The following is a 13,974-nucleotide window of genomic DNA, read 5'->3' on the forward strand; positions in this document are numbered from 1 at the left end:
TTATAGCAGTCATTTCCCATGTCCATTCTGCATTTGGAAGCAAACCTTTAGGAACCTCTCTTTCCGATTAAAAAAAAAAATCCTCCTCTTTCTTCTTTCCTCTTGTGATTTGAAGCTCAAGTGTTAGTCCCATTACTGAACCGGCCTATTTTGGGTAAAGAAATTTCCCAAAGTGTCATTAAGAATAATGCCATGCACTTGGCGGTACGGAGACTCTGATCACAAAGCAAAATCCACTGAATGGGTCACCATGGGCCTGGGGGTGTGGAGTTTCTGATATAAAAGAGTTGTAGAGGAGAGGAAGCTACAGGGAACCCTGGCTTTTTCAAGTCAAAGACGCGTGCTGCATTTACCCTTCCCCTCCATGCTGTCATTGAAAAAGATGACCAAGGTAATACTGTAAATCAGCTATACTTCAAAAAGAGAAAGAAAAAGAAGACAAAGGGACAGCCTCACCCTGGCATTTCGTGCATGCTTCTGTCAACAGCACAAGTCATTGCTACTTCTGACCCTAAACCATAGTTCATAAGTTCATACTCACACTTTCCCTTTGTAGGAAGAAAGCAAAAGAGAAAGAAAGAGTGAGAAAAAAGAGGTAGGAAAGAGTTATTTTTTTTTTTTTTTGCTAATGAGGGAATTCAAACACCTGATGAGTGTTACCTACTTGACAGTCATCCTGTGTGTCCTCAGGAAATTGAGAACAGAATATTTGTGTAGTTACTGTTATTTTTCAATTAGTAATAAAGCTTAGGGTGAGAATCCTAGTTTGTAGTTCTATACTAGCTCCCTGTCTCTTATTAGGATTTGTTTGACTTTAGTCTTATGCTTTGGCTTTTTTCATTTTGTAATTCTGTTCTTAATTGGTTAACTGGTTCCAAAGTATTACACACATTTGGACATCATTTACTTTTTAGTAGCACCAAACTGTCCTGAAATTTTTTATGCTAGAGGTCAAGCCAGACCATTTAATAAAAAGAACAAAACAAAACAAAAACCCAAACCAAACTATCAGGAGCCACTGCTTGTGTGATTCCTTCACATTGCTCTTGAAATAAAAAATTTTTTTTCTTTAGCTGTTTTTAGAAATATGACTGTAAACAATGACTTCTTGTCTCTCATAGGCTCTGCACTACCTAGCCACTGTGTGGTAGACCATCTTGGCTACTGGTCTCTCCAGTTGGTAGGACAAGTACCTCCTGCACCTCTACAAAAAGTAAAATAGGTAATAATATGAAATGGAATAACATCCGCATCAGTGTATGGCATTTACCTGTCACAGTCAGTGTGGCTGTGCAGCTGACACTGCCAAACTCGTTGGAAGCTTTGCAGGTGTACTCGCCACAGTCAACAACCTGGGTTCTCAGGATTTCCAGGGTGGAGACATAATTTGCAGACCGAACAGAACACTTGTCACTCTCATAGATTTCTCGGCCAGCTTTGAACCACTGGAAGCGGACATTGGGGGCGCTGTGGATCTCACAGGTGAATTTGGCGAGGTGGCCCAGGGCTACTTCCAGGGGCTCAATTCTCCTCCTGATCACTGGGGCAGCTGCAAAGGGAAGCAGAGGCCATTAGCACGCCTCCTTCTCAGGTACCCCACATTTTTCTTTTCCTTCTAACTTCTGTTGCTGTTAATGGAGTGAAACAGTTGAAATTAGTGAAGTGGATTGCAGCAGTTTAAGACAAGTGACTGGAAAATGAGGAAGATCATTGAAGGCAAAAGAAGACAGTAAGCAGCTTTCAACATATTCAATTGTTACTTTTCAGTGAATTGTGAAAAAATGATTAAAATGACGTGATGCTCTTGGCTTACATGCATAACAACATGATATATTCTTTAAATATACCATGCTGACTAGGAACACAGCGAATAATGTGAAAAAAAACATGATCTACTAAATAAAGTGATGAAGTAAAACAATAGCAAAAAAGATAATCGAAACAAGAAACACAAATGGACAATTAATCATGGTTATTTTGAATTTAAGGATGAGACTGGTGATTTCAGGGTAACTAGGTATTCACTGACAGCTTTTTATTACATACCATTAAAGTATTTTCATATAGAAAGAGACTAAAAAGCATTTATCAGTATTATGAAATATATGAAAATACATTTCATTTTAAAAATAAGTAGTAGTGTAGATATAACATACCACCCAGTAAGGCAGTAAGGGAAAAGGAGGAAAGTTAATAACCATGATTATGTCTGTGATTTCATTCTTACTCTAAATAAACTGCATTCTGGCAATGGCAGATAAGTGAAAATTCAGTGAGGAAACCTAAATCATTACAACCCAGTGAATGTTAGAGCTTGATTCACTGAATCCTTAAAATCCAACCTTTTTTGACTACAGTGAGTTTTGCTGAAGTTGCTGCTTTTCCGTTGTCATTCAAGGTCTCACACATATATTCCCCTTGATGTTCTTCTCTATTTACTTTGTCGATCACTAGCGTATATGTATTTTGATCTTGTAAACACTTGAACTTTTCATCTGAAGGCACCAGTTTACTCTCAAAATACAAATTCACCTCTTTGGCATTTGTTATGGATGACGCGAGGCTTACGGTGTCACCTTCCTTGGCAATCGTGTCCACCAAGGGCGTCTGTACATCAGGACCACCCTCTCTGAGTGAGCTACCCTCAGCCTCCCGTATCTCTACTGTACCAGCCTTCTCAGTACCACCTTCAGAGGATTTCTCTTTCTCCTCTGATGGTTTTGGTATCCCATCCAGTTTTTCATCAGAGACAGCAGCGGAAGCAGTTGTGGCACCCACAGCTTTGACCTGACTTTCCACCTTAAAGTAACTTCTCTCTTCCTTTAAGACAAGATATTTAGATTCAACCTCTGGTTCGGTGATTGCTTCAACCTTCTGTGGATTGGAAAAAGAATCCATTTCTTCCTGCAAGTCTATTGTGGCTCCTTTCTGAATTCCAGGTTCCTCAGCTGTTAAGACGTTCATTTCCTCACATATCATAGAGCACAAAGCCTCCTTAAGTTCAGTTTTCAGGTTAGTCATTTGAGGATCAACGCCTTCAATAGTGATGGTTAATTCTTCTGTTAGAGACTTCACTGAGGTAATAAAGTAGGTGCACATAATGCGGTTGGGCTCTTGGGTGAAGTCTATGGCCTTGACCTCTACCTGTTCAATGTTTCTTAACCATTCAGAGAAAAGACTCAGCTGCTCGCTGGCCACTGCTGCTTGCAAAGCCCTGCGGATCTGAGTTTTCAGGTTTAACCGCTGCTCTTCAGGAATACCAGAAAGCAAACTTTCCTTAGAAAGAAGGTCACTTCCCTGCACCTCCTGCACACCATTTATCGCCATGGGCTCTTTTTTATACTCAGTGGTTTGGTTCGGGGGCATTGCCAAGCTGTCAGAACGCTCTTCCTTGAGCAGTACCTGCTTTTCCTCACCTGCTAACGGAAACCTTAAGGACTTGCCTTCCTCAACGCTGGCTGCGAAATCTTGCTTTGCACTGTCCAGTTGATCCACACTTTCCATTAAGATTTCACCTTCTGTGCACGTGTGTTCTGAAGGGACCCGGGAGATCATGATGTCAGGACCTTGGAAACTTTCCACGTGTCCCTCAGCTAAGCTCTGATTCAGGGTGAGAGCACTTTGCGCCTCTTGCTTTTGAAGGATCACTCTTTGCTCTTTGTCCACTGAGGATACTATCTTTTCTTTTGGTAAAAGTACTTCCTCAGCCACAGAGGTTGGATATGAATGGGCTGGCGTTTCTTCTATTGATGACTGTGGATAACTCCCTTCAGGTTCAGCTAATAAAGTTTGCAGAGACTCAACTGTTAATGAACTAATTTCCTCTATGGGCATGGCACTTGGGAAGATTTTTTCAGTATCTGATAGAACCACCTGTAATTCAGGCTCTTGATACATTAGAATATCTTCTTTGGGGAGGGTGTCCTGGGACTGGACAATCTGCAGCTGTACATTGGGAGGTGGTTCCTTGATAGGCTGGACATGAATAGTGTCACTGATGGAAAGAAGTTCACTGATGCTTTCAGGAGTGGGCATATCCTGCTCTAACATGACTGTGGATTGCAGTTGCTCAGCTATTAAAGTAACTTGACTGCTCAGTTCATTGGTTTTAACAATATGCTCATAAGAAAGCTGCTGTTTTTCTTCTGCAATTAAAGCAGCTTTCAAAATGGTGTCCTTTACAAAAGCTGCAGTTTCCTTTTCTGAGTCAAGTGCCTCAACTGCAGGGACCGTTAACGATGTCTGGGGAAAATCTTCAGGAGCCTCTGGCGTGGACGTTGCTTTACAGGGGGCATCAGTCATGTGTGTGTCTTCCAGAAGCACGAGCAGCTCTGCGGCACAGGTGGATTCACCCCACACATTCTCCGCTTTACAGACATAGAAACCACTATCTTCTTTCTGAGGGTCATTGACGATGAATGTCCCGGAACCATCAGGATTATGAATGATAGTATAATAAACATTGGTGCAAAGCTGCTTGTTTTCTTTGAACCACAGAACAGTAGGTGCAGGCTCTCCAAGCACCGTGTACTCAAAGATGGCAGGGAGCCCCTGTGCACAGTGAATTGGTTTTAACTCCTTAAGGAAGTAAGGAGGACAAGGACCTTCGAGCTTTTCCAGAGATTTCTCTTCTGCTGATTCTGGTTCTTGGAACCCCTCTCCTTTGGAATTTATTTTCAGATAGGCACTACATATTGCCTGTCCGTATTCATTACTGGCAATACATGTATACTCTCCCTCATCCTCTAATTTGGTGAACAGAATGATCAAGCTGTGATCATTTCCGTCAAAAACAAATTTGTAGTCAGCTGAAGGGGTTAACATTACTCCATTAAAGAACCACTGAATTTGGGGCTTGGGAATACCAGTGACAGTAACAGACAACTTAGCCACATCCCCTATGCTTATTTCAGCATTTGACACTTCTTTGATGAAAACTGGGACACTGCCTTCCTTTTTGGAATCGAATTTAGTTGAATGAACTGGAGGTTGAGACAAAAGTTCAAGTGTTTCATTTCTATTAGATAACTGAAGGCCAGAGCTAGAGGTTTGAGGTCCTTCTTCCTCAGCAGACAGAAGAGAACTAGAAAACTCTGTGTGGGGAAAAATGATTATTATTTTACTATCAATTTTACTTAAACAAACAAAGAAGTCGTCAAAGAATTATGCACCAATTGATGGCCTTCTTCTGTTTTGTTCCTGAAATCATTAGATTATCTTGAGGTTAATTTATCAAAAGGCACATTTCTAAAATTTTAACCTTAGCTTATTATATTATATGATTATAAATACTGTACTGATGCAACTTTCAGTCCATTTCATTTGTGTTAGAGTTTATAAACTTTAAAGATGTTCTTATGAGTTTTCCTTTGTGATACAGTCCCAATTCTAAAGTCTGAGAAACTGCTGGCTGGCTAAATATTGCTAATCAAAGAATTCAGGATCCAAATGTTTTTCTTTAAAACATAACTTTTAAATAAAAATTCCACTAAATATTAATTAATTAAAAAAGAATTCAGGATCATTTAAATAAATTTCTAAAAAGATCCAGAATTATTATTTACATTTAGAATTTTCTTGAGTTTAAGAGTGATCTTCATTGTCAAATTGAAGACTGTTTATTTTCAAAATAAAACATCTATGTTCTAGTTACTGCTTATAACTGTTTTCAGTTACTACAAATGCAAGCCTTCTTTTGCCTGTGCAAATTGCCCTATTATTTCAACAAAGCTTTTATAATGAGGCTTATGTTAAGAAAATGGGAGAATCGGAAATGAGAGAAAACTCCAACATTAGTTATATTTTATTTTATAATTTTATAATTAACATTTAATTATATTTTATTGCATGAGAAATACCTACACAGTATTATTGAACAGGAAAACAAACAGTGAATAACAGATACTCTTTAAACAGTATCATGGACAGGATGAAAGACGTAATTTGATAACAAGGAATTAGCTTTTCATTAAGTCTGTTAGGTAAATAGAACAGCTCTGTTAATAATAGTTTTATTACCTTACCTAGAGCTACAATAGTTTTACTATTGTATTAGTTTACTCTACTTGCATCACATGGAATAGTCTTAGGCTTTAATTCAAATGTATAAGCAGTAAAAGGCAGGACTCCAGTATCTGTTGGCTTATATAAATATACTGGTAAAACTTACCTATAGCATGTAGAATACAAACTCAGTTATTATTATTTCAGTTAGTAAGCTGTAAAAACATTGATTAATTTCACATACTAATGGTGACCACTTAACATTTAATCTATAATGTATCACTCATGTCAGCTTTCCCTTTTCACTTGAACTCCCAAAATATCTGTAAAGGGAGTGAATGTCAGTATAGTGAAAATACCCCTACTCACTAACGTGTTGAAATATTTTCAATTGTTTTTCCTTTCTTCTAAACATGGTATATTAACTATACGAAAGATACTAGATGAAATTCAAGAGTCCTGAAACATGAAAGGTGTAGTTAAAAATACATGTAGTAATAGCAGCTAATAATTATGTCTAAACTCTACTATGCATAAAACAATGAATTCTTTATCCAGCATCAGAGAAATTCATATTTCAGACTTTTAAGTTATGTGCCATTGAGCCAGAAAATAAAAAATTCCATTTAATTATCTAAAACAATTAATAAGTAAGCCAAAAAAAAAAAAAAATAAGTAAGCCAAGTGTGGGCAAGGCTTATTTTTCTTTATTCAGTCATTGTTATTCTGAATATCCTCAAGTGCAATGAATTTGAGACTAACAGAATTCTAATGAGCAAAGTCAAATAAAGTCTACCTTTTTATAAGCATAAAAGTATAGTTTTCAGTCCTTACTGCCAATCCAATATGGTGTTAAAACTTTTTTCTTTTCTTTCTTTTTTTTTAAGAACAGGTTTGAACTATTGTTATGCTGTATAATGTTTGGGTAAAGTGTGCTTATCATGTTTGTCATGATCTGAATTTCTAATTTATTTAAACATCCATTATGTGACTCAGAGTAGAATAAATCCTTAAGTCCCTAAACTATAGAATTAGTTTTATTTCAGGGATTTATGATGTGATATATTAGATATATATATATATTATATAATATATATATTATATAATATATATATTATATATATTATGATGTGATATATAGATATATATCATATCTATAATTATGATCACAGATATTGTCTGCTCACTGCTTGAAACAGAAATGATGGTTCCACAATAGTGTATCTATCTTGATAAGTTATGGTGACTCAAAGAAAGCAAAGCGAATGTTCTTTGGGGGGTGGGGTGGGTGGGCTGTAAGCCTGACTGGTCTGTCTATATCCTACACATTCTCCCAGTTTCTTCTTTAATTTGAAAGGCTTTTAGGGAATTCCCATTGTGGGAATAAAAAATTTGACAGATGAAAGAAGCATAATAAACATGACTGGATATATGGAGTCTCTTGAAAATTAAATTTAAATTAAATGATTAATGTTTTAGAATTAAAGTAAAATTAATGTATTTAATATGATCATGTTATGTAAAAATTGCTCAATGCAGGGGAGAAAATAGCCATTAGGTGACAGTGAGTAATTTACAGAGTTGGAGGAAGAGAAGTCTCACAATCAAATTACTATATTCTATTATTCCTCTTGTCATCTGTTGCAAAACTAAAATGTATTCCGAATTATATTAAGAAAAGTTACCACTGGGATGACACAGAATCATAGTTGAACAATCACCTCTGTGGTCTTTTGGTCTAACCCTTCGTTTTCAGGTAATAAAAAACTAAGTTTCTTTATGTTTATTACAGCTTATACGAGAAGATTTAGTTCACAGTGGCACATAGGTACGTTAAGGATTTTGTGAATTTACTATAATTATAATTTTGAAAAACAAAAACAGCCACTTTAGAAACATATATGTTTATACATCTTAAATTTGAATGCTTATTAATTTCTAGTTTTAAAAATAAAATTCAGAGAAAATGACAGGAAAGCTAATTATCTTGTTATTTGTATATAATCTGAAATACAAATTACCATATTGCTTCAATACTAGAGATGTCCCACCTTCTTTTTCTAATTTTGAAGATTGTGAAATTGTACTGCAGTTTAAAATTTATATCTAAATGTAATACAGTAGTTTCTTGTCCCACCCCCAGTCCAGTATCAAATTAATGCTGTATTTTACACTTAATGCTATCTCAGAAATTGAGAAAATGAGGTAGTTCCAAAAGTGGAAAGATATTTATTTGCATATTCTGCAAATGTCTAGGTGAACTCTACCCACCAAGAGAGCACCATTGGTCCCTTCAAAAGCAGCAAGAGTTAAAACACTTAAGAAGAGGGATATTAATAATGAAAATATTTTTTAAAGAGCTAAAAATAAATATGAAGATTGTAAGGTAAAACAGATTATAGAGTTAGTTACCAATTGGGCAAAGCTGGTTTCTGTTGCTGCTTGGTTTGTTTGAAGTCTGAGTAAATAAGCATGTATTTGGATGCAAAAGAGTTATCGTTTCCAAAATGACTTATACTCAGAGCAGAGAGATTTTACCTTACCAATTTGTCTTTGTGGTCATCTGACATGGTCTCCATTTCACATTTTACTTGACATACACAGTTTATCTGCTAAAAGAGAATGCATTCTGCGAAAGCACTTTATGGAGTAGAAGGAGGGTAAAGTAGAAGTACCAACGATTAGGTAGCCAAGGAGATGTTTAATAGTGTTTGATGATTCACAGCAGAATTGACACAGGTGATAATTCCACAGTTTAGATAATAGAATATTTACATGTATTACAAACATGAGATTTCCACATAGAGAAACTGTTTTCCCTGGGGTTTTTCAATGTAATGTGTTCAGATAGAGTAGATGTATTTGGAGATTTATTAGAACTATATAATTTGGAAAGCGTGAAAGCATTCAAGTCAATTCTCATCATTATGGGAGCACTAACACACTGCATGAGGAGCTTTAAATTAGGGTGAGCACTGCACAGGCCTCAGCCATGCCCGATTTGTTCGTAGCTACACACCTGTACTCACCTTCGTCCTCCTTCACTAAGCTTGTTATGAACAGGTTGTGGAACCCTATGCCACTTTCCTCGGCACTGAACCTTGTTCCTTGCACCAATCTCCCATCTTTGTACCAGTAAACCGTGGGCCTCGGAGAGCCACGGACTAAACACTGGAAATAAGCTACTGTACCTAACGGTGCAGAACAGTCAGAAATACCTTTGATAAACCTGGGAGGCCCTTCCTCCACCTGAAATTCAAAAAAGCTGTCTGAATATTTGCTCCTTAAGACTAATTCTTCCTTCACACTGCTCAATGTCGCTTTACTTTTCTTTGACAGCAGAGCCAACATTTCGGAATCTCCCATGGTGAGGAATCCCCGACAGATAGCCTCCCCTACATAATTCACAGCTCTGCACCGGTACGTTGCACTATCGGAAAGACAGACGTTGCGAATCTTAAGGGTGTGACTTCCCTTCTCCTCACTAATCACATATTTAGCGTCATCTGGCTCAATACACATATATTCTTTATACCATTTCACTTCAGGAGTTGGGATGCCTATGACTGAACATTTGAACACAGCGTCTGAGTTTTCTGGAATTCTAAAATCACAAATAGGCATTATAAAGCGAGGAGGCATTTCAAATACTTCTAAGTCAATTTTTAAATCTTCATCTTCTTCCTCCCTTGAAGCCATACTTGGATTTGCTAAATTCAATGGGAGAACATCCAGACTCACAACCATGCTTTTATGATCAGGAGTAAATTCAGGAACTGTGACTATTTTCACTTGCTTCTCAAATTCTTTAACATCTTTTTCACTTAATTCAACTTCCAGGACAATTTCTTGAGGAGAAGGGGTTCTTGATGACCCATTGTTTTCCAAATCGAACTCCATGACATGCTGATGTATTACTGGAGGTGGGAGGGCCACTGCTCTCTCTTTGGGGGGCACAATGTCTACATGTGCAAAGCTCTTTGCTTCCCCTATGATGTTTACAGCATGGCACATGTACTCGCCTCCCTCTCCTTTTTGAATGTTAGCAATTTCCAAAGAACACACATTACCCACCCTTTCTATTTTGATTCTTTCATCTGGCTCTAGCAAAGATTTATTTCGATACCATTTCACACCAGGAACTGGAAGGCCCTCAACTTCAACAATGAAGCCCAAGGTTGTGTTTTCATAGATCTTCCTTTTGGTCAGAGGTTCAATAAAAGATGGAGGCATTTCATTGTCTTTTGGTTCAATGGCTTCATTGGGCGTGCCAAAGGAATCAGAACGCCATAATTCATAAGCTGAGCTTCTCCCTTCTGTAGGTGTGTGGAAATGCGCACTTGATGGACTGTCCTCCCTTTCTAGTTTTGATGGGCACCTTTTAAAGATTCCAGTGGGGTTTGGTCCTCCAGTAGGAACAGAATATCTTTCAACTGTTTCTCCTCCTAAAGGTGTAGAATATCTCTCTAGTGTCTCCCCTGAGGGCGTGGAATATCTCTCTAAGGTCTCTCCAGGAGGTGTGGAATATCTCTCCAGGGTGTCTCCTGGGGGTGTGGAGTATCTTTCCAGGGTCTCTCCAGGGGGTGTGGAGTATCTCTCCAGGGTCGCTCCTGGAGGTGTGGAGTATCTCTCCAGTGTCTCTCCAGGGGGCGTGGAGTATCTCTCCAGGGTCTCTCCTGGAGGTGTGGAGTATCTCTCCAGGGTCTCTCCTGGAGGTGTGGAGTATCTCTCCAGGGTCTCTCCTGGGGGTGTGGAACACCTTTCTGTTACCTTTCCTTGGGAAGGTGTTGAGTACCTTTCAGTAGCTTCCTCTAAAGGTGTGGTCCTTTCAATAGTCTTACCTCCTAAATTTGTTGAGGATGTTTTAGCTGTGTCTATAGGAGCAAGATACAAATCAGGAGACTTTGGAGTTTCAAAATGTTCAACAGAGGATGGTGGGGTATAAAACTGATCTAGCTCAGAGAGTGCTTCACTGCTTGTACTTCCCACATCAATTGAAATATCAGATTCAGGAGAAAATGGGCGTCCTAATGATTCCTGTTGCTGGTTGTAGTACTCATACACAGTGCTGAAAGTTACTTCTTCAACCTCCATTGATGTGACTGATTCACTCTGGACAAGATCTGCCTTGTGCTTGGTGTCTGCAGTCTCAGGAACTTCATGCTTTCCAGCAGCAAGTAAGTACTGTGTTAGGGAGGTCTCACATTCCATTACTTCCGTTGTATGTGCCTCATCTAACTTAGGAGGGTTTTCAGAAAAACAAGTTTCTATCTTTTCTCTCTCAGTATTGGAGAAAGAAGTTTCATTCTGAACTTGAATTTCTTCATAACATTTTTCTTTTCCAGGAGCATCCATTTTCTCACTTATTTGTTCATTTGGATTCCGTTGTTCCTCAGTCATCAAGAATGGAAAGTGCTGACTCAGGGAAATTTTTCTGTGGCATGTGTCTGCTTCCTGAACATCACTTATGTGGTCTCCCAAAATTCCAGCAGCATACCCCTGTGTCCCTCCATCTTGCTTTTGAAATGACGCCAACTCTGGTTCCAAAGTATGCTCCTCCTCCTTTTTACAAACCTCTATAAGCTTTTCCTCACTTGCTTTTTTCACATGTGAAATGGAACTCCTATATCCATTTTTCTCAGAAATATCAGTTCTTCCTACATCTGTGGATGAGGTTGAAAGTAGGGCACGCGATTCACTATGGATCTCTTCAGAAATAGTTTTAAGAGAAATATCAGTATTTAAAATTTCTAAATTTTGTTCCTGCGTATGTTTTTCCAAATAAGAGGCATTTTCATCACTACCACTTTTCTCCCTCACAGTCCTATCTAAAAACTCCTTACTGGAAGAAATCTCTGGATTGGTAAATATGTTACTTTGTGCACTTTGAGAGGTATTCTGTGTATCAGATTGTAATGTTTCAGTGCTAGGAACTTCCTCTTTATATGGTGTTTCCTGCTGTTGCCTAGTTTCTTGCTCTTGAAACTCCTTAGCTGGGTCTCCTAAATGAGAATACATTTGTTTTAGATCAAACACAATGCTCTCAGTCTCGGCTGTTTCAGAAGCAGGATGCTGGGTTTGAAAACAAGCTTCTTCTGATTGATCACTATCTAGTCTAACTTCTTGAAATTTTACATCCGCATTTTCTATTTGAGCATGAAATTGCTTTAGGTCAAATGTAATAGGTACTTCATGTTCAGCCCTTTCAGAAACTGCAGATTGCTCTATAAGACCTACTTCCTTCTGTTGTTCCCTCTCTTGTAATTCAAATACCTTATGAGTTTGAGAAGAAAGCAGCTTTAAATTCATTACAATGTTAGATGAATCTTGTTCAGTGTTTGGAGGCATTTCCTCTGCCTGATGCATATTTGTGTTTAGGTTACTTGATCTTGATTTTCTTTGCTTTAAGGGAAAGTCTTTGTCATCAAGCTTCTTTTGAGGAGGATTCACAAATGATTTCTTGGTAGGTCTCTTTTCTAGAACGCCTTTTTCTATGTGTTGCAACTTTTCAAATGCAATGATTCTATGCCTCACCTTTTTTCCTGGGTAGTATCTCCCTTCACCAAAGGGTTCTTCGTATACAATGATGGACGATTCTTTTGTATTGTAACCATCAGAAGTTCTCTCAGAGTGGACATTTGATAAATAGTCACTTTGGGCATATTCTTGCACGTTTTCCCTTTCTGGTCCACCAAGTTTCCCCACATCATTTCTTACCTCCTTCCTAATTTTAACTTCACTGAAATCATCAACAAATGGATAGACAGTCCCCTCTGCTTGGTGTAGCTTTGATTTTTCATTTACATGTTCCTCTTTCTCTTCATCCTGACATTGTATGAGTTCAGCTCGGAGAGGCTTGTTGATTGTTATGGATCTAGAAGCACCCTGTATAAATATGGGCAGTTTTTCTCTAGAAGATGTGCAAGAAACTTGGCCTTTCTGGTCTATCTGTTCAACTGTCTCAAGGCTTTGAAAATATTCTCTTACAGAATATTCTTTTATATTGGATTGGGGAGTAAAAGGACCGGCTGGATAATCACAAAAGTGTGCCCTTACAGATTCTCCCTGAATGTGTTGATCTTTGGAATATTTGGCATAAATTCCACCCATATTTTCTAATTGGCTATATTCCCTGTGAGTGACAGGTTCCACTGTTAGATCTGAAACACTCTCAACCATTCCTGAATTGTTTTCAGCAACACATTCATATTTTCCAGAATCCTGAGAATTAACATCATTAATATATAACCTGTGGCTACAATTAACTTCTTCAAACTGGAACTTCTGGTTCTGCTTTAAAAGGACTCCATTGTGGAACCATGTCACAGCTGGTTTAGGATCACCAGACAGTGAACATTCAAGGACTATGGAATCCCCTTCTCTACAACTGGCATGCTTTGGCATTTCTTGTAACACTTCTGGCGGCTCGTTAGTAATATCAGATGAAAATATAAATTTGTGCTTTGGTGACCGAGTAGCCTCATCTTGAGGTGTTGCTTTAGGCTCCAACTCCTCCAGTTGAAACAACTCTCTTGACTCTTTATCCTGTTCTGGGGTAGGAGTAGCTGCCGTTATCTGAATTTCTACAGGAAAGGAAAGCAGTTCTATGTCTGCAGAGGGAGGAACTGGTGGGTTAGCTTTTAACATATGGAGATTTGTTTGGCCTTCTTGTCTCAAAGATGGAGGAACGCCTTTTGCTTGGTCAAACACCAATGTCAGCTCTTCCTCATCAGTGTAGTCATGCAACACGGGGACCCTATGTGCTTTGACATCATGCCTTTGTTTTGACTTCACTTTAAGTACACTGGTTGTTTTTACTGTTCCATATTGGTTAAACAGCACACAGGTAATGAAACCTTCATTTTGAGGATGGACAGAAGAAAAGGTTAACGTCGAATAGTTTTTGAAGGTCTGAGTGATAAAGCCTCGATTACATGGGATTGGTATATCATTGTTATACCATGTCACTAT

At 38.2% G+C, this 13,974-nt stretch overlaps 1 protein-coding gene across 1 annotated transcript in view; it reads right to left on the reverse strand.

The window, feature by feature from the left end:
• TTN (titin) overlaps positions 1-13,974 on the reverse strand; it is a 280,899-nt gene that overhangs the window by 204,782 nt on the left and 62,143 nt on the right. Inside the window, exons 46-47 of the mRNA XM_061185429.1 lie at positions 2,343-5,093; positions 1,271-1,549 (exon numbers count right to left, since the gene is read on the reverse strand). Coding sequence (XP_061041412.1) covers positions 1,271-1,549; positions 2,343-5,093 — 3,030 coding nt within the window. The remainder of the gene's footprint in view (positions 1-1,270; positions 1,550-2,342; positions 5,094-13,974) is intronic.

The sequence above is a fragment of the Eubalaena glacialis genome, chromosome 1 (genome assembly GCF_028564815.1).
Source record: "Eubalaena glacialis isolate mEubGla1 chromosome 1, mEubGla1.1.hap2.+ XY, whole genome shotgun sequence".
NCBI classification, from domain to species: domain Eukaryota; kingdom Metazoa; phylum Chordata; class Mammalia; order Artiodactyla; family Balaenidae; genus Eubalaena; species Eubalaena glacialis.